The following is a 21698-nucleotide window of genomic DNA, read 5'->3' as shown; positions in this document are numbered from 1 at the left end:
CTCCCAGCTGTTGCACGGAAACTAATCTTGAAAGTTGAGTGGGGCCAGGCGCGTTGGCTCATACCTATAATCCTTTGAGAGGGAGAGGCATGAAGATTGTTTGAGCCCCAGAGTTTGAGACCAGTCTGGGCAACATGGTGAGACCCCATTTCTATAAATTTTAAAAATTAACCAGGGCGTGGTGGTACATACCTGTAAGTCCCAACTCCTCAGGAGGCTGAGGTGGGAGGATCGCTTGAGCCCAGGAAGTCGAGGCTGCAGTGAGCTGTGATTGCACCACTGCACTCCAGCTTGGGTGACAGAGCAAGACCCCGTCTCAAAAAAAAAAAAAAAAAGAAAAGAAAAAGAAAGTTGAGTGGGATACTTAGGCAGGGTAAGACTTTCTGCTCTTTGGGGTAAGTGAGCAAAAGATAAAATGGATGGCACAGATAATAAATACAATGAGAAGGGATCTGAATGCTGATGGCGACTCCCCGTGACATACTAGGTGGGCTGGTGAATAATGATACCTCTAGTCAACTTTTGCTTTGCTAGAAGAAAAGATGGGAAGAAAAAAAGAAAGTTCTTGAGGTAGAGTTCTCACTTGTATCTAGCCCTTTGCAGAGATGCCCAAGCCAACCTGCTTCCTCCCACCCTCGTCAATTTATCACCTGGAGGTAACACATGAGAAAAAGAGACTATATGGTGCTTTTGAAAATTAAAGTCAACATACATGCATTTATTGACCACTCAGCCTCTTACAACCTGGACCAACCAGATGGGACTCTGCATTTCCTTTTCCCTACACAGCACACATCCAATATTGCACCGCACCCTTTGCAAATTACTTTTCCATGCAAGAATTTCTCCTAATTTTTAAACCCAGTTTCATTAATATGAGATGCAAGAAATGAGGCCAACTAGACAGATCTGACCGAAGTGCCAAATCCCCAGTGATCCTTCCTCATGGTTGCATCCCTCACCCTGGCATGTAGGGTAATTCAGCAGGTATTTACTAAGCACAAAGTGAGTTTAGACCAGGATGGGAGCCCGCGTCTTGCTAACACCTCTCCAGAACTGGGGTTTAAGGGTGATTCTCCAAGTTGTAGCTCTAACAGAGGCTTCTTTTGCAAGTCTGTGAGTATTAATTTATGACTATGGTTATTCTAAGGATGGGATTTTAAGGCATGATCCTAATTTTAAATACTCTGACCTCTTGTCAATCATGTATTAGCCCTTGTGTCCCACATTTGGGGGTTAGAAAATATGAGTATTTATGATACTACAAATGAGAAAAATGAGATAAAATTGCTTTTTTTTTTAAAGGTTAAGATCAGGTTAAGGTCTATAGCAGCCAGTCAGTTGGAGCCTTTAAACGTTCCATTGCTTGGCGTCATGATTAATTCTTACTGACATCCTCTCCAAGAGGCCAGTGTTTGAAATGCTCCAAGATAAGAACAAATTCAGTTCTACTAAAGAAGCAAAGGATTTCTACTCCTTATGAGCCTCTCAGGCCGGGTTTCTGCATGGCCAGTTTATGTGACTTGGTCCTTCAGGACAGACATTCCCCACACGAAAATAACTAAATTGCAGTCTATCTCCTGCTGTCCCAAAATCCTGTAAACTAGAACAAAATGTGCCAATAAAAGTCGAACAGTGAGTTTCACTGGTGGACTGAGACTGGAGCAAAGCTGAGCTATGGTTATAGGGTTTTTTGTTTTTCTAAGTAATACAAAGCTATACAAAAAGATGTCTTTTTCTTTTTTATCAAAATGACAGCTCTGCAAATAGAGCAATCTTCTGGACAGCAAATATGTGTCAGTTAAAGAAACAAATGCCATTAATGTATCATGCTTCAAGATGTCGTTGCAGATGAATAGCAAAAGGACGTTGAGCAATGTGAAATTTGAGTTTTTGTTTCTCAACCCAAGTCAAACTTTTACTGTAAGTTATGTGACCTTTGACATTGGAATAAAATACACTTTTTCACTTTAATATCTATTTGTTGGGGAAAAAACGATATTCTACCATCCAAGCCCAGTCACAGATAATAAAATGTTAGTATGTTTATTTCTGGGTTTTTTTCCCTGTGCATAAGGAGACGTTTACTTATACGGTTATAGGAATAGTTGATATAAAATTTTAATATCTAGATTTTAAAAATTTGACCGGGCGCAGTGGCTCATTCCTATAATCCCAGCACTTTGGGAGGCCAAGGCAGGTGGATTATCTGAGGTCAGGAGTTTGAGACCAGACTGGCCAACATGGTGAAACCCCATCTCTACTAAAAATACAAAAAATTAGCTGGATGTGGTGGCAGGCACCTGTGGTCCCAGCTACTGGGGAGGCTGAGGCAGCAGAATCGCTTGAACCCAGGAGGTAGAGGTTGCAGTGAGCCAAGATTGCACCACTGCACTCCAGCCTGGGCGACAGAGTGAGACTCCATCTCAATAATAATAATAATAATAATAATAATAATAATTTTTCCATGCTATCATCAAATAGCTAGATTTTGTTTTTATGAGTTTAGACTTGAATTTTAGGCGTAAAGAGCATGTTAGGTGTTGTTTAGATCAACTCCCAGCACCTGAATAAATGCCTTCAATGCAATCCTGAACACAATCTATTTTTCTGTACAAAAATAGACAATATGGTCCATTTTTCAGTACAAAGTGTTGCTCTTGACTAAGAGTATGTTAATGAAGCTATTTGTCCTTTTTCAAAGCTTACAGTCTCAAACCATAGCCCTCATATTTGCTTAATGTTGGGTGAACAACTCAAAGGTGTACTGTGCCTATCACAATACAAGAAAGATGCTTTTCAGAAACAAAGATGGTTCTTATCTAAATAAGAAGAAAGCTATCTCCATTTCCATAAAAAGGATTGCATCCTCGCCAGAGAAGATGGTAGAGTTTACATACACAGTCAAGAAGAGTGTGCGATAAAGTCATTTTTATTTTCATAAATAAAAAGTGTTTTGGTAACTGGAAGGCAGCCCATATAAAACAAGCTTTCATAATCACCATTTCCTCAAACTCTTCCCAGTGAGAGATGGGTAACCCTTGAAACTGCTCACTGGAGGAAAAATGATGATAAGGTTGTCTTTACTGTTCATTTGAGGGGTGAGTATGAGGAGGGAGTGATTATAAATTTCAAACATGATGAAATATAATTTCTTCATCATGGCTTGATTAAATATAAGATCACTTCATAGAGTTTGTTTCTCTTATATACCCACCATTTTTTCATATATATATGATTTGATTTGATATATACATATGTATACATATTGTATATAGATATGTATGTGTGTATATGAATCAAACATACTGTTTCTGTTGGAGATGGTTCTGAATCGTAAAGATTAGCTGAATCTTTACCTGTGAGCAGTCTCCAAGAAAGAAGTTGAAAGGTGAAGCCTTTGACTGCTGTCGTGTCTGAGGTCATTCCGAGGATGCGGGAGACCGCTGTCCATGGCTGCATCCTCTTCACGTCAGCAGAGTTCTGTCAGGTTACTTAACTTTCACTGCGACAGCTCTAGCATTCTGTTAGTTCAAAATGTTGTTCTTAATATAAGCCTCTAACATTTAAACTAAAAATGTTAAATGTATCAATTCATGGGAATCATTACATATTGAATTCCTAAGAAATAAGAATGATTTGGGTGGTTTTGTCTAGACAGAATAAACACAAGAGCTGGACTATATTAACTGTTGTATACACTTTTTTAACTGGTATTTTCAGTTACTTGTGATTTTTCCAGGAAAAATAAAAATGAATTAAAGTGGAACAGCAGACTTCTAATTGGTTTTGTCTTTTGATTACATTTGACCATCAACAATGATGTAAGCCTTGGATAGAATGTTGCCTCTGAGTGCCCCACTTAAATTTCTTGTTAACCTTTGGTGTATACACCTCATTGTGCTTTTTGGAATGACTAATGCCAAAAAAGCCCATAAACTAATGCTTTGCAAAGCCTAAATAAAAATGTTTGCAGCCTGTATTAGAAACACTTTCTTTTAAGATCTGAATGTAAAATAGAGGTTGTTGGTTTTTTGGTTTTTGCTTTTTTTTTAACAAATTATGCATTTGTGATCTTTGCAATATATGTATAACCAAAACCGAAAATTGCAAAGAAATTGCTTGGAGCTGATTAACTACATGCTGCTATTTAGAAATTCTACTAGAGATTATGAATGCACAAATATTTTCAGAGAAGTTGCCTCATTTACAGGACAACACTACCTGTATTTATTTATCATCTTAAGGCTAAGAAGAAATAAGGGCAGAGGTATTTTCCATAAAGCCATTATATTATGTTAGTTTTTATTAATTCAATTCTACTTACCAAGACTTTAAGGCAGGCCTTACTTTGTTTAAGGAAAAAAAAAAAAAAAAAAAAAAAAAAGCTAAGCTCCACAAAACAAGTGATTCAGTAATGCCTGATTCTTTAATTAGCCTGAGAGACTTATAATCCACCAGAACTAAACTAGGCAGTTAGGCAATTAGCGTGCTGTCTTCTCTCATATCAAAAAGGCTTGAATCATGGCCATTGTCATTACTTACAATTATTTCTAGTTTTTCATGCCATCATAATGGCTAATTATACTGGTTAATCACAAAACTCAGCCAATCCAAATTCACTAATAAATCAGCTAAAACATTTAGATTGCGCCATTTATAAATGTTTAGCTACACACATTTTCACAGGCTCTAGGATTAGGCATTTTTCTAAAGCTGCATTTGATGGTTTGGGTCATTCTGCTCCCTAAGAGCAGCTACAATAATGTTAATCAGCTCCTTGGCCGTGAGCCTTTATTATGAAGGAAAAAAGTTAAGTGAACAAGATATCAGCCAACTCAATCACACTAGAAAATCACAGACTAAACTGATTTCAACTCAGACCTTCTTTTTGGGTTCAGGAGGCTGTTAAAATATGCTGTCCAAGGTTGGTGAGAGAAAAGCTGTTCTTCACCGCATCACGGATTCTCAGGTCCCCTAAGATTTGGGGCAGGTGGAGTCAAAATCTCCTAGGCTAGGATTCGAAGCTGCACCCCATTGCCCTGGCATAACTTTTGTTTTTTAAGTGAGCTTTGCCAGTAGGCCCGGATAGTAGAAGAAGGAGGACGCTCAGGAGAACTGAAAGAAGGTGTTTTGTAGGAAGTTGTTCATATTCTCAGGCACAAGAATCTTCTATGAAAAACTCTGGTCTTACACCCGGGGAAGAAAGACTCTCTTTTCTTTCCTCCTCCTTCTTTTCTTCTTTTTGTTTTCGACAGTCTGTTTTCTAACAGAAAAGCATAACCCACAACTTACCTGAAATGAAGAGAAAAATAAATACTACAGGATCTTTTAATGCTTTAAAGACAATAATCTCTTTCCAGTATTATTTCAAATAATTATATATGTTTGTACGATTTCAAATCTGGAACACTGGTGCCACATTCACAAAAGTAAATGAAGTTGATGTGAATGTGTAAGGGAAAATAGTGTTAGAAAGATTTATCTTACTAATTCTGCCAAATAGAAAGATTTGGGGCCAGGTGCAGTGGCTCATGCCTATAATCCCAGCACTCTGGGAAGCTGAGGCAAGAGGATCACCTGAGTTCAGGAGTTCGAGACCAGCCTGGCCAACATGGTGAAACCCCATCTCTACGAAAAATACAAAAATTAGCTGGGCCTGGTGGCATGCACCTGTAATCCCAGCTACTCGGGAGGCTGAGGCAGGAGAATTGCTTGAACCAGGGAGAAGGAGGCTGCAGTGAGCCGAGATTACGCTATTGCACTCCAGCCTGGGTGACAAGAGTGAAACTCTGTCTCATAAATAAATAAATTAAATAAATAAATAAATAAATAAAAGATTTGGAAAGAGAATCAGTGACCTGTGATTGAGCATATTCCCTTTTGGTTTTCTTCTGTTGCTTAGAAGAAAAAAGTTGTAAAGGCTTTACGAAATTATAAATCTGTATAAAATCTGGAAAACATGATTCCCACATTAAAAAAAATAACATAAGATTTCAGATCATTCAGACATGTTTCCAACTCAGGGTTGAGGACTCTGCTGTTTGGTCCTTTTCCCAGGGAATAAAGTGAAAATCCTCCTGTGAATCACACACATTTTCTCTCTGAGTTACTGACTTTAGTCTTTTGGGGACTAGAGTAAACATGAAGAGGTCTTCAAACACACAGCATGAAATCATCACAATACAAAAGGGAGGGGTGGTTGTGTATGCTCTTCCTTCTTTTATAAAGAGTCTTTCAATTATTTTTTCTAAAATTAAGGTTATAGCTTAATCCAAGTTAAGAACTTTTTTTTAAAGACGTTTTTGAGAACGCGTCTTCACCTGGCTTAGTTTGAATGATTCAGGGTAGTTAGTTATTCATAAACGCTCATTCTCCTTGTTTTGTTCCCTCGTTTCTCAAAGTGGGGGAAAGTTTATCAATATATCAATATAAGAGAAACCATATGTAAATTCTACTTGAGAAAATGTTAAGTATAATTTTCAAGCCAAAAATCCCATTTCTGACACAAAATGTCTGCATTCAAACGAGTCATTAGAATTTCTTAAAGCTATAGATAAAGAAGTCAGGGACAGATAAGAGATGCAATGTTTAAATTATTTTATAATATTTTAAATAAGGTCCGTTCCTTTTCACCTTAACATCTGATCAGTGAATATAGCACATGTAAAGTTCAGAGAAAACCATGGAAAAGTGTATGGCTAACTCCTCCTCTAATCTTTCCATCAATCTCGTCGTGGGTAAAGATGCCTTTATTAACAGTAGTGATGCTGTTGGTTTCGCTCACTAATGGCTTTCTTGTGCGCTGTGTGGCTCTGTGTATTTTGTCTGCCATTGTACAGGAATTCAAACCCATTGGTACCGCGCACAACAGAAGGGCCCAGCCTTTTGTTGCAGCTGCAAACATTGATGACAAAAGACAGGTAGTGAGCGCTTCCTATAACTCACCAATTGGGCTCTATTCAACTAGCAATATACAAGATGCGCTTCATGGACAGCTGCGGGGTCTCATTCCTAGCTCACCTCAAAAGTAAGTATCCGACTCTGCTCTGGCCACAGTCTACCTAACAGTGATAGTATGGTTTCTTTTCTTTTCAAAAGTCCAGCTCTTGCTGTTTTATTTTTACTTTCCTGAAGGCACTATCAGATTTCTCTTTTAAAGACAAGCATCTAAAACATGTTTCTAATTGCTGTGGGGCCCGGTCCACCAGTGCCTGACCATTTAGTGGATAGATGGTTGAAAAGAAGAGATCGTCCTGGTTCCATCATTACCTTTGCTAGTTATGACGATAGTTGGTGGTAAATAATCCTCTCTGTACAATTATCATTCGTTTAATCTTATCTGAAAAAGAATTCGTCTTCCACTGAGGAGCCTTTTTAACGCTTTGTTTTTACAGGATGTGAACTACTTTGAACACAAGCACAATATTCGGCCCAAACCTTTCATAATCCCGGGCCGAAGCAGGTCATAAGCTCTGAGATTGTGAAGTTTGCAGTGCATGCTTCTTAAATCAGTTCTTACTAATCATCGAGAAAAGTAACTTGTAGATGTTTGGAGTGGCTTTTCTCATTGCGAAGCTTATTTCAAAAGCAAAAAGAAACAAACTCACTTAGCAGAGTACAGAAGCCAAATAACTTTCATTTCCAAGAGTAAATATTGACAGGATTACAGAGCTGTGAAATTTTATGCAATCACCACGTGTATTTATAGCGAACACCCCTGAGGCTCTGGGGATCCCATCCAGAACACCGTGACCTTTGAGTCGGGCAGTCGGTGTATCTATCCCAGGTCAGGAAAGCCCTGCCAGCGGGAGCAAGCATGGAAACCAGCCCCGGTTAGGAGCAAGGAATCAGGTGAACAAGACAGAATGATAAGGAGCAAACGCTTCCTTCTCGTCTCTCAGTAGAGAAACTGATCATCTTCAGATCATCCTTTTCAAATATCTTCTCTAGAAATTGAACTCCAACCTAAGGGGAAAGAAAATAATGCCCTGTATTGCCAAATCAGGAAACAGTGACTTCAGGAAACCTCAGTTCCATCCTTCTGACCTCAGCTAAGCCGGTCAGCCCACAGGAAGGAAGCTGGTGGGTAGACTGGATTGATTCTGACAGGAACACTGAATATGATTTACCGCAGCTGTTGCAAACTGGTGGCCCATAGGTGGATTTATTTCACAGGCATGTTTTATTTAACCTTTTTGTTTAAAAAAATAATGTAAGTGCCTTTAGACAGAACATTTAAACTCACCATCTTGTCAAAATGCTCATCACTCTTAAGTGTGTGAGACGTGGCTCATTTTCATACATGTGTGACCTCCTGGCCCCTCTAGACACCCGAGCTTATGACTCCTGCCATAGGCTGTGGAGAGGGGGTCATCCCTTCTGTATGATTTCCATGTCCAGACCGTTCAGTAAGCTACAGGCAGAGTCAGGTGATTGTCTCAAAACATGCCAGACAATTCTTGTGATACCAGATCCAGGAAGGAGCCCTGGACTGGAGGAGCAGGAGAAAGGCGTTAAGAAGGCAACCATTAGTGAACATATCTTCCTCCACTAGAACGTGAGCTCAATGTCTGCAGGGGCCTGGTCTGACTGGCTCAACATTGTACACCCAGCACCTAGAAATGAGACAGAATAAATGCTCAATAAGTGACCATCTACGAACAGACAAAATAAACGCCCAATAAATGCTTACTGCATAAAGGAATCGAATCCTGAGGGTGCACCCCATTTCCCGAGCAAGTGGCAAGAGTCCAGAGCTGTCTCGCTCCCGATGCCGGCAGCTCTGTGTCCTCCGCTGCCTCTCTGTGTGTTCCCTCGTTCCCATTCTGTTCTCATCTGCATCTTCTCCGTTTCTCCACTTTCAGCATCTTCCCCACCCCAGCCCAATCCCAATAACAAAACACTGGATTTAAAGTTAAAACGATACAATATTTTACTGTTGAACATACACAACTTCCCAAAAGAGCACAGTAAAATTAATAACTTGCATTCTTTTCAGGTTAGTGTGACTAAGTCCACCCACACCAGCTCTGGGGCTTCAGAAGGCTTAGATAAAGTGATATGTTAGAGTAACACTTATCCTGCCTTTACTAAAAACCTGTAACATTCAATTTTATAAAAAGTCAGGAAAGTCAGAGAATCCTAGGTATATAATCGCCTTTAAAAAATGTTTTTCATTTTAACTTAAACATGGGGATAATGACAAGCCGCTCATAATGTCATTTGAAGATAACACCTTTTAATATAGCTGAATTTGGAAGGGAGGAGGAGAGAAACAGAAATGAGGGGATTTGCTTAAAAAACAGATGCCAGTGCACAAATCTTAAAGAACTATAAGGCCTGGTGTGGTGGCTCACACCTGTAATCCCAGCACTTTGGGAGACAGAGGTGGGCGAATCACGAGGTCAGGAGTTTGAGACCATCCTGACCAACATGGTGAAACCCTATCTCTACTAAAAATACAAAAACTTAGCTGAGCGTGGTGGCAGGTGCCTGTAGTCCCAGCTACTTAGGAGGCCGAGGCAGGAGAATTGCTTGAACCCGGGAGGTGGAGATTGTAGTGAGCTGAAATCATGACACTGCACTCCAGCCCGGATGACGGTGTGAGTCTTCGAAAAAAAAAAAAAAAAAAAAGAAGAAGTAGAATTGTTAAAGAGTGCCCCCAACATCCTTCTTCTCTTCCTGTGCCTCCTCACTATTTGCTGTAACTTCTGAATTTTTTGTTCCCACCAAACTATTCTTCATCAAGGTGGAATTGTAAGTGGCTGCATACCAACCTACAACTACATGTGTTTTTAACTTTTAAAACAACTGTAGTTTTTGTTCGGGTGCATACTACTTGTACATGTTTATGGGGTACATGTGCTGTTTTGATACATGCATACAATGTGTAATGATCAAATCAGGGTAATTGGGGTATCCATCACCTCGAGCAGGCACTTTCTTTGTGCTTTGAAACATTCCACATCCACTCCTCTAGTTATTTTGAAATATATAAATAATTGTTGTTAACCATAGTCACCCTATAACTACACTGTTACGAACTTCTTTAATCCAAAGTAAGTTGGACATGCTAGTGCTGGGCATGGTGGCTCACACTTGTAGTCCCAGAACTTTGGGAGACCAAGGTGAGCAGATCACCTGAGGTCAGGAGTTTGAGACCAGCCTGGCCAATGTGATAAAACCCCATCTCTACTAAAAATAGAAAAATTAGCCAGGCATGGTGGTGCACGCCTGTAATTGCAGCTCTTCAGGAGGCTGAGGCATGAGAATCACCTGAAGCCAGGAGGCAGAGGTTGCAGTGAGCCAAGATCATGTCACTGCACTCCAGCCTGGGTAACAGAGTGAGACTCTGTCTCAAAAAAAAAAAAAAAAAAAAAGTAAGTTGCACATGCTAAATTGTTAACAGCTTAATTTCCCTGGGGTTTTACTATTAGCTATGGTTCTTTTAATTATTTCATCATGACTGAAGCCTTTTAAAAGACTGGTGTTTTCACATGCAAATATATAAAATTTTTAAGGCTAAAGCTACAGTTAAATACATATGTAAGGTATTTTAGATCCAAGTGATAAAATACAATCCTATGAGTGGTTTTTGGACAAGTTGCTTCCAGAAGTATGCCCCAAAATGTCTGTACACACCCCAGAGAAATCAGCAATCTGTCAAATGATGTATCTGGGCATGAAGTAATTGACTGCATTATCAACCTCACGAGTGGCCTTGCCAAGTCACTAAGTCAGTCTCAGAAAATCTCATTAGCATCTACCTTTCCAGGTCATCAGGAACAAGTCGTGGTGACCCATGATGATATATCCCCGGTGATAGCCACAGTGACTGGAATCCATGAAAACCCGTTTTACTTAAAGGATCAGTTTAAAAGATCTTTTTAAATTGGCCCAGAAATGTATAAAAGTTCATCCTTGTTTGCTTAGCGTTCATTTCTCATTTATTTAATAGACATGGGCCTGATTGATAAAGGAACTAGGAATGCATGCTCAACTAAAATTACATAGTGCACAAATATGCATTTACTATTGACCCTCAGAACATGGGTTTAAACTGTGCAAGTTCACTTATATGTGGATTTTTTTTCCAATAAATATGTTGGAAAAATTTTTGGAGATTTGCGACAATTTGAAAAAGGTCACTAACTGTAGCCTTGAAATATCAAAAAAATTAAGAAAAAGATTTGCCATGAATGTATAAAATATACATAGATAGTAGTCTATTTAAGTGTTAATAGACTGTTTATCTGTAAAACTTCCGTTCAACAGTAGGCTATTGGTAGTTAAGTTTTGGAGGAGTCAAAAGTTATACATGACTTTTATAGCAGAAAAATATTACTGATAACTACTATAAAACATGACATAACTGTAAGTTCTAAATTGATCATAGTTTATCTGCCCAGTACGGGCACTATGTCTGGCACATAGTAGGGTAAGAGTAGTTATAAATGCCAGTCGAGTAGGTTCATTATTGGGAGGCTGAAGTCTCCCAAGATTTAACTCTGTTTCAAATCCCTAAACTGATTTCATAAGCTTCATTACACTCAGGTTAAATCCACGTGATCCTGACTAAACTGCACTGCAACTGAAAATGTCCTCATATTCTTTTACCAGCTGCAGTCCATTTCAAGAGTCAGTATAGACCCTACAAAAATGGTGAATAGCCCACTTGACATTTTGGTATGTGATCTAAACATTGTACAGTCTGGGTTTTCAATAGGTTCTCGAAAGGCAGGAAGTGAAGGAGCAAGCTCATATTCACCTGTCTGGTTTAGGTTATGTAGGTAGTTAAATTGGATAACACAAGACAAAAAAAAAAAAAATTTAAACCCATTTAGTGACATGAGTTCTCCAGACTAATCAGGATGCAACATTGCTGGAGTGGAAAAAGTTCCTGCTCAATATCATTTTGGTTTCCTATCTTTATATGGGCTGAAGTTAGCATTAATACCTCTAGAGAGTAAATGCAGATATGGGGCCATACTTGAGACCAGAGACAATCTGGACTTAGAGGTAAACACACCATATACATCCATTCTCTGTCTTGAGCTTACGGCGACACTAACTGGAAAGTATGATAGATGTGTATATTAATACTAATATTTATTTTTGCTTTGTCTTAAATGACTATGCTTTTTTTTACAAAAATCTCTTGGTATCTCTCATGCACGTGGGAAAATGGACTTTTTAGTCACTAGCATGTCAGTTGTTAACTGACCCCTATCCAGTTTCCAAATAGAATGTGAAATCTCCCTAGTTCTTCTAGTTGCATGACTGGGCTTTGATGTTTTAATAAGTCCCTGAAATGCATCTTTAAAAGGAAAAGGGAAATATGCATGGGATAGATGTGTGCTTCTGAAATTGTGCATAAAATAGCTATGTAAGAAATATAAGCATCAAAAGAGTGAAAGACCCACTTTATTTCTCCTCTAATCATTAATATCAAGGTGACAAGCATTTATTGGTTTTTTTCTAGGGCTCGTATTAAACCACTGAACAGCTGTCTTAAAGTGTACTCCTCACAGAATTAAAGAGTAAAAATAGAAAATATTAAAATAGTAACAAAATATTTACAAGATAGCCTTAAAACATAATCTTTACCATAAAACCTGCAAGTTACCAATTACTATTTAATTAAAGCTCAACTGTATTACTGAAATATGCTTCTGATTTTGAAATGTTGAGCCCAAATATGTGATTTCATCTTCATGCTACATGTTCGGTATTCACTAAAACTTGAATTTTAAATGTTGCACTTGAGAAATGTAAAAGGATGTCCAGCCAATGTAATTTTCCTTCATCATTTGTCTGTGATATTGACCAGTTTTAAAGTCTTTGGCCTATTTTTAAAAATGAGGATAGCTGCAAATTTTCTACTTACTTCATATACAACTTTTCTACATGTAACCCTCAACTTACACATTGCCTCGTAGAACAGAGCCAAAAAATGCAGTATCACCTGTACCTTTTAATTTTATTAAACTTTTTTCAATCACGAATTTTTCAACATCTTCCCTTTTTAAACAAATTCTAGTGACAAATCAAGATTTGGTTTTATTTTGATGTAATTCACCTCTCACTTTTGTCTTCAATTCCTTTTAACCTCTCTGTACCTGTTCTCTGTGTTCTTCTGTCTGGACTGTCTGGCTCCCTGTGCCATCTGTGTGTAACGTGGTCATTAACACAGTGGATGCAGTACTCCCTCCGGGATTGACTGTGGCAGTGGACGCAGCACCCCTTCTTCTGTCAGTACTGTTAGTACCATTTGCCCAGGTGACTTGAAAGTGGCGGCTAAGCTGGCCCCTAACATTCCTTTGGAAATGGAACTTCCTGGTGTGAAGATTGTACATGCTCAGTTTAATACACCTATGCAGTTGTACTCAGATGACAATATTATGGAAACACTTCAGGGTCAGGTTTCAACAGCCCTAGGGGAAACACCTTTGATGAGGTAATACGAGTCTTTTTGAACCATGGGCATATTAACTAAACACGTGGGCAGTGTCAGCTTTACGGGTGTCTTTTAACATTGTCTTAATGGAAAGAAAGCTATGTGAAAAGCTTTTTAAAAACACTAAGGATTTATTGCAAATATCTAGGCTTGATGATAAAGGTGATTTGGGGAATTATCTAAGTAGAGCTTTATGTGTCAGATGGCAATAAAATGAAATCCTGTAAGGACCAAATGTATATGTCTCTCAAAAGCTACAATGTACTTTACAAATGTGTGGTGTAATACTTCTCAAAGTTATTTATAATCTAGTATACCGTATGTCCTTTGGGGATCAAAAATGAGGAAGGAGGTGGGAGGTTTACAGGAGTGTTATGAGATGATTCTTCTCTCTTCTGATAGAGCTTGTGGAGAGGTCACTATTTACCCATTTAAAATGTTTATTGTACGTGAAGGTTTTTGGGTGAATACCCTCAGGCTATTAATGTAGATATTGAATTTTTGCTGCTCTTTTTTGACTCATTTTTTCTTTGTTATAACTCTTTGTTCACAGTACTTTTGCCATAAAGATTTTGATTAAAAAGATTTATTATAGGATAAAATCTTATGCTTCTTTCACTATTACAGAATCACTATTTATAAATTAACTTATTATAATGCTTAAGAGTGTTAAATAGTGATATCCAAAGCTATCTCTTGGGATGAACACATTGAATTAATAATAGTGTAAGATATCTCAAAGCCATTTGCAAATATGACATAGGTAATAAAAATATTAGATAGTATGTTTTCTAGATAATGCAATAAAATGATATAAAATAATAAAGTTTTTAGTGTTTAACATACAGTATTATGATAAAATTCTTTATTGTCCATTATGAATATATTTGTAGAAAGCATGTTAAAATAAAGCTGCTGTCATTATTGTAAATGAATTTTAATGTGGCTATTTTTAAAAGACAGTGCAGTCAATTACAGCAGATATAAAAATGTAAGTTTCTATATTACAGGCTTTCAAACCCTGAGAGGTTAAATTTCTAGAATTTACAAGTAAAATGATACCCTTATTATTTCCAGGGGTTGACAAATTAGCCTTAAAACTAAAAATATATTAAACCATATACTTTTTGTTTAATATCAAAAGTAAATCTGAATTTTACTGACAGTTTGATGACTGAGAGTAATCTAACTGGGTGCTTACTGCTGCACTTTCCATCATGTGTATATTGCCTTTTTTCTGGGAAAAGTTAATTTTGTTCACATCCATCATTATGTATCCATCAGACTCAAGTCTTGTTTTTCTTAATTACTATTTCCTGACAATTATCTTTTACTTTCCTTCCAAAGTATTTTGCCAAGTGGAGGAGTGTGGATGCAACTCCCCGATTTGTTGTTCAATGACATTTCCAAGGCAGCCTTGTGAATTCACATTATGCTTTTAACTATACTAGAGATTCACTTGAAAATACTAGACCTCTGTTCAGGAGTGGCTGTGCATAGAGTAATGGCTGAGTATTGATGTCTGTGGCCTCTTGCACGTCTGGTGCCTCCCAGCGCCTGACGATGCTCCCCGCTGTGCCTGTGTTTCAGCGAGCCCACGGCCTCGGTGCCCCCCGAGTCGGACGTGTACCGGATGCTCCACGACAATCGGAATGAGCCCACACAGCCTCGCCAGTCGGGCTCCTTCAGAGTGCTCCAGGGAATGGTGGACGATGGCTCTGGTGAGCAGCCGCTGACACCCGCTGAAACATATTGATAGAGGCCACTGCGGGCGGCGGGACGGGGAGGACAGCAAACGTACTGGGAACGAAAGTCTAAACCTTGGTTTTAATTGGGCGCCAAATGAATTTTTGCTCGGAAGGTTAGGATATGGATGGTGCCTAGTTTAAAAAAGGAGATTCTGGGACATGTCCAAGTAGCCACCAACTGAAGTCATAAAAGGACACCAAAGACAAATTGCATTAATGGTTGTCAAGGGCTAACTCAGCTTACAAGTCATGAGATATTGTTTTAAACAAATACTGTCAAACTTCTTAGCCTCCCCCCACACTCTGGAGTATCACCATCATCAAAAACTAAACAACACTCTAACAAACCCTTACTATGTTCCGTGTTCTATGAAAAGTATTTTGCACACATTATCATTTCATCTTCACAGGAACTTGGGGAGGTGAGCCTATTATTTGCCCTACTTAGCAAATGAGAGGCGAGGGATGGGCAGGTGGCCTTGTGAAAGGCCACACAGTCAGTGAGCCGCAGACCCAGGTCTCCAGCCCACTCCCGTCATCTTCAGGGCTCCTGCCCTGACCTATGCTTCTCCATGCCCAAAAGATATAGACTGTCCTTTAAAAGCCACACAAAAATGCAGAATGTCCCATTAGGATGGCTACTGTAAAAAGCATGGAGAATAACAAGTATTGGTGAGCATATGGAGAAATGGGAACCCTGTGCATTACTGAGGGGAAGGTAACAGGGAGCAGCCACCCTCGGGGAGTATGGCAGCTCCTCGAAAAGTTAGTGATCCCGCAGCCCCACTCCTAGGAATGTACCCCAAAAGACTTGAAAGCAGGGACTCAAACAGATTCTTTTTCTTTTTGTTTTTGAGCCGGAGTCTTGCTCTGTTGCCCAGGCTAGAGTGGGTGGTGCATCTCGGCTCACTGTAACCTCTGCCTCATGGGTTCAAGTGATTCTCCTGCCTCAGCCTCCCGAGTAGCTGGGATTACAGGCACCTGCCACCACGCCTGGCTAATTTTTGTATTTTTAGTAGAGACGGGGTTTTACCTCTTGGCCAGGCTGGTCTCGAACTCCTGATCTCATGATCCACCCGCCTCGGCCTCCCAGAGTGCTGGGATTACAGGCGTGAGCCACCGCGCCCGGCCTGTATGCCAGCATTTATCTTATTCACAGTAGCCCAAAGAGGGAAAACACCCAATGTCCATCGAATGATGAATGGATAAGCAAAATGTAGTGTGCACATACAATGAAATGTTTTTCAGTCTTAAAAGGAATTAAATTCTGACACATGGTGCACCATGAATGAACTTTGAAAACACTATGTGAAGTGAAAGAAGCCAGACACAAAGAGGCAAATATTGTATGATTCCATTTATTTGAAAGATCCAGAACAGGCAAATCCAAGAGACAGAAAACAGAATAGAAGTTACCAGGGGCTGTGAGCAGGAGCACAGGGAGTTACCGTTTAATGGGTACAGTTTCTGGGAGGTGAAGAAATGGTTCCGGAGGTGGATATGGACAGTGCTTGCACAACATTACGAATGCACCTAATGTCACTGAATTGCACCCCTAAACATGGTGAAAATGGTAAATTTTATGTATATTTTGCCACAATAAAAAATAATGCCCTCCGCTCCTTTGAGCGTTTTGTAACAGTTGCCTCCAACCACAACAACAAAATAAATGTTTTCTCTAATTCCATTCTGTAATGCCCTATTTCAGAACAACGTCCCTTATGATTGCATCAGTCCTGTTCGGAATATGACAGTGCAGATGCAACTGAAGGCTAAAGTGCACAGTTTAAAATAGAAGCTTAGCACAAGCTGCAGCTAGCTGTTCCCTAGCCATACATGGAAACGCTTTGTTTTTCAGATGACCGTCCGGCTGGAACGCGGAGTGTGAGAGCTCCGGTGACGAAAGTCCATGGTGGTTCAGGCGGGGCACAGAGGATGCCGCTCTGTGACAAATGTGGGAGTGGCATAGTGTAAGTGTCATTTCTAACCCTGGAATTTACAATACCGCTTGGCAACAGTTCATTTCTTCTACTTTAAGACTTTATAGACTAAAGGCAATTATGAAAACCAAATTTCTGTTCATCAACTTGAAACATAGGTCCCCAACATTTAACACATTGTGACTGTCACTCCTTAGATATACCTCCAAATTGTCACATCATATGAATCAGCAATTTTGACTTACAATTTCAGAATACTCTCATGAAAAAAAAAAATACCCCAAATGTATGTTGAAAAGTCACTTCTAAGAATCATGACTTCACTTTAAACTCCCCCACCCCTGTTAATGTCTAGTCTTTAGTAAGTGTATACATTTAGTATACATAGTATCCTCCTCTGTATAAACACAGGGAAACAAATGCAGCATGAGGATGTTAATTAAAATACATTATCTTTACCCAGTTTAAGTTACACCGATTTTGAAACAAAATATTGAAAAACTACTGTCAGCTTCTATTACAAAGAAATATTTATTTATTTATTTATTTATTTATTTATTTATTTATTTGGAGACAGAGCCTTGCTTTGTCACCCAGGCTGCAGTGCAGTGGCGCAATCTTGGCTCACTGCAACCTCTGCCTCCCGGGTTCAAGTGATTCTCCTGCCTCAGCCTCCCCAGTAGCTGGGATTACAGGTGCCCGCCACCACACCTGGCTAATTTTTGTATTTTTGGTAAGAGGAGGTTTCACCATATTGGCCAGGCTGGTCTCCAACTCCTAACTTCAGGTGATTTGCCCGCCTCAGCCTCCCGAAGTGCTGGGATTCCAGTTGTGAGCTGCCGCGCCCGGTGGGGACCTTATGTTTAAATAACCACACTTGCTAGTTCAGGATCAAGTCAACCAAGATAATTCTGACATCCTCATGGCATTCGTGCCATGTGGGCACATCCCCATCCCATTATTCCATCCCCCTGCCATGAATTCACACACTGATGTGTCCTCTGTCCGGTTAGCCAGGATACATCCCAAGAGGGCAGTGGGGGATAAACCTGGTTAGGGCAAGAGGAGGAACGTGGGACCAAAAGGTCAAAGCAGGGCAGGGAGCTCAGAGCAGAGAGGCCCTCAGTAAAATACAATAGTGCCTGACGTTACCAGAAGCAATCATAGTGCCTAAGCTGGAGTAAACTGTTCACAGTAGAAGCTAGTCCACCCACCCCAAAGGAATTCCACCTCTGCTCTTTGATCTGTTTTCTCTTGCTCCATTGAATAAAGGCTGGACCACCCAGATGGAAAGCAATCAGAGAGACTCTGTTCATTGGGTAGATGACCACTCCGTCAAAAGCAGAATTTTTTGCAGAGGGGTTGGTCTTGTCTCCATCATGTCTCCCTCTTCAAAGAAATGATGAGGAAAGATCATGAAGTAGGATCCTACAAATTTTCTATTAAGGACTCTTTTGAAAATCTGAACATAGTCCCACGTCAACACCAGAGAGAAACATGGGATGGCTTGTTGTGGATATCCTAGATCTCCATGACAATTACATACAGTTTCATGGCTGTGCATGTTTTTACAGCTGGAGGCCATTGTTTCCTGACTGTGAAATAGAGAACACCTGCCTTCTCTGTTGGGTTCTCTCCTTTGTCTCAATTTTTGCTCTGTGGTTTTTTAACTTGAGCTCATTTTCTTCCCCAACAGCGGTGCAGTGGTGAAGGCACGGGATAAGTACCGGCACCCTGAGTGCTTCGTGTGTGCTGACTGCAACCTCAACCTCAAGCAAAAGGGCTACTTCTTCATCGAAGGGGAGCTGTACTGCGAAACCCATGCAAGAGCCCGTACGAAGCCCCCAGAGGGCTACGACACGGTCACTCTGTATCCCAAAGCTTAAGTCTCTGCAGGCGGGGCACGCACGCACACACCCACGCACACTTACACAGGAAGACGCCCATGGCTTTGGGCAGAAGGATTGTGCAGATTGTCAGCTCCAAATCTGAAGTCAAGGCTTTAGACCTTTATCCTATTGCTTATTGAGGAAAAGGAATGGGAGGCAAACGCCTGCTATGTGACAAAAAACATACACTTCGCTATGTTTTGCAACCCTTTTTGTCTGGGGCTAGCAATAATGATATTTAAAGCAATAATTTTTTGTATGTCATACTCCACAATTTACATGTATATTACAGCCATCAAACATGTAAACATCAAGATATTTGAAGAAGTCTAATTCTCTTTCCTTGACAAGTTGATTTTGCAATTGTGGTAAATACCAAATAACAATCTTGTATTCTAACATAATCTGCAGTTGTCTGTTTCTGTTTTAACGATTACAGTGCATGTTAGGGAGAAAGTCCCTGAATTTCTTTAGTTTTATATTCAAACAATTATGCCACTGGATGCAACAAACATAATAAATACATAAAAGATTTTAAAAATACCTAATGAAGTGGCATTCATTGAATTCAAATAAAATCAACATTTCAATGAGAGAACCCAATCATATTTTAACATGTACACTAATAAATATTTTAAGATAAATGTGGTTTCTTCTCATTACTCTTATGAGCACAAAATTTCTGATGATAGGCGAAGCACTGAAATTTGCTAAAGGTAATTCAGTCTCTTTCAAATTAAAAGTTTCACTTGCTTCAACGGAGTCTCTTTCAATTTAAATATCTCTTTCAGATCAATAGTCAGATTGAAGGTTCAAAGTCCATCACGGCTGTTTCTCAGGCTCAATGGTTCACCACCTCCTCTTCCCAAGATGGCATCTCCAGGAGGAAACAGTTTAGAGGACTTCCTAAGGAGGGCAGGGGGTGCTGGTCTCCTGGGGTCCTGCTTGTATCCACTGTTGAAATCCTTGGTTTCACTTGTGATCTGTGGTCTGTTTTCTTGACATAGTTGGGGCCAGGCAATAATCCCACCTCCACTGCCACCTCCAAAACTCTCAGCTCAGCTTTCCTGGAGTCACGGATCATCTGTCTGAGACATGCACTCCGCCTGGCCCTGGAGCAGGCAGCCTACCTTGCAGGCTCTGCACCGTGTTACCTTGCCTCTCACCCAGGGTGGCCACAGGGGAATGCCCCTGACTTGCATCTCTCACCTACTTTCCATGTTCCCCATTGGGGACATACAGGAACTTCTGAAACTGTTCCCTCAGGTTCAAACCATGGGGAACCAGCAGGGTGAAGACCCTCAGACCCTCTGTCTCACTACCTTGTGTCACATGGTCATCTCTACCCCACCGCAGCTGCTGTCTGGCCTGGAACAAGTGTTCTCCTCCCATAAGGTCCCAAACGGGACACAAGTTTTATTGCTCTGGGATTCTCCCAAACTTAACTGACTCTTTCTGACCCTGACCTGTTCAGGATTTTGACCACGTGAGAGGAGCCAAAACACGTGCCTGGCGCCTGTAGGCATTTGACATTGCAACTCCTGTGCCAACAAATGCATTCACTAACAGCTATTAAAAAAATAAAACAGACTTTTGAGATCAAAGAAATGAATGTATCCAAAATACATGTTTGTTCAACAGTCATTTTCAAACATTTTGTTCTGGGAAGGAGATAAACTGAAAAGTTTAGAAAGCAAATGAATGGTAACTGACTTCAAAAACCTGAGAAACTTAAAACTCAAAGTAGCAATGGAGAAAACCATAAACCAACCCAATTTACTCTTTAGAATCTTAAAAGGCATGGCAATGGGCAGCACCTGGCATTTCTGGACCCGAGGATAAAGGTGCGACTACCATAAGGAGAGCTGAGTAGAAGCTGTTTCAGAAACACTTATTCCCTTGAGCAGGGGTCCCCAAACCCCTGTGTGGCCTCAGACGGTCTGTGGCCTTTTAGCAACCAGGGGGCACAGCAGGAGGTGAGCAGCGGGCTAGCGAGCAAAGCTTCATCTGTATTTACAGCCGCTCCCATTGCTCACATTGCCACCTGAGCTCCACCTCCTGTCGGATCAGAGGCAGCACTAGATTCTCAGAGGAGCACGAACCCTGTCGTGAGCTGCGCATGCGAGGGATCTAAACTGTGCGCTCCTTATGAGGCTCTAATGCCTGATGATCTGTTCCTGTCTCCATCACCCCTAGATGGGACCATCTAGTTGCAGGAAAACAAGCATAGGCTCCCACTCATTCTATATGATGGTGAGTTGTATAATTATTTCATTATATATTACAATGTAATCATAATAGAAATAAAATGCACAATAAACATAATGCACTTGAATCATCCCCAAACCATCCCCTACTGCCCCCATCTGTGGAAAATTCTCTTCCACTAAACTGGTCCCTGGTACCAAAAAGGTTGGGGACCTCTGCCCAACAGGCTCCCCCTGCTAGGTACTATCTGGAAAAGGTAAAACAGAGCATCTCCCAATTGGAAGATGGAAGCACAGTTGATGGTATGTGTACCATCCTGCAAAGAGGGTAGATTAACAATGAAAGATTCGGCCGGGCACAGTGACTCATGCCTGTAATCCCAGCACTTTGGGAGGCCGAGATGGGTGGATCACGAGGTCAGGAGTTCAAGACCAGCCTGGTGAAGATGGTGAAA

General features: G+C 40.2%; 1 protein-coding gene across 3 annotated transcripts in view; it reads left to right on the top strand.

Moving 5' to 3' along the window:
• The window catches only part of PDLIM3 (PDZ and LIM domain 3), a 34293-nt gene extending 14613 nt beyond the window's left edge, over positions 1-19680 (top strand). The window contains exons 4-8 of one of the 3 annotated variants that reach the window (XM_015139560.3): positions 7398-7465; positions 13196-13459; positions 15050-15180; positions 17066-17177; positions 18844-19680. In XM_015139560.3, coding sequence (XP_014995046.1) covers positions 7398-7465; positions 13196-13459; positions 15050-15180; positions 17066-17177; positions 18844-19033 — 765 coding nt within the window. In that variant the 3' untranslated portion in view covers positions 19034-19680. 3 annotated transcript variants of the gene reach the window in all.
• Positions 19681-21698: the final 2018 nt, after the last annotated feature.

The sequence above is a fragment of the Macaca mulatta genome, chromosome 5 (assembly GCF_049350105.2).
Source record: "Macaca mulatta isolate MMU2019108-1 chromosome 5, T2T-MMU8v2.0, whole genome shotgun sequence".
Taxonomy (NCBI): Eukaryota; Metazoa; Chordata; class Mammalia; order Primates; family Cercopithecidae; genus Macaca; species Macaca mulatta.
Note: the sequence above shows the minus strand (reverse complement) of the source record. Positions and strands in the feature narration are given on the sequence as shown.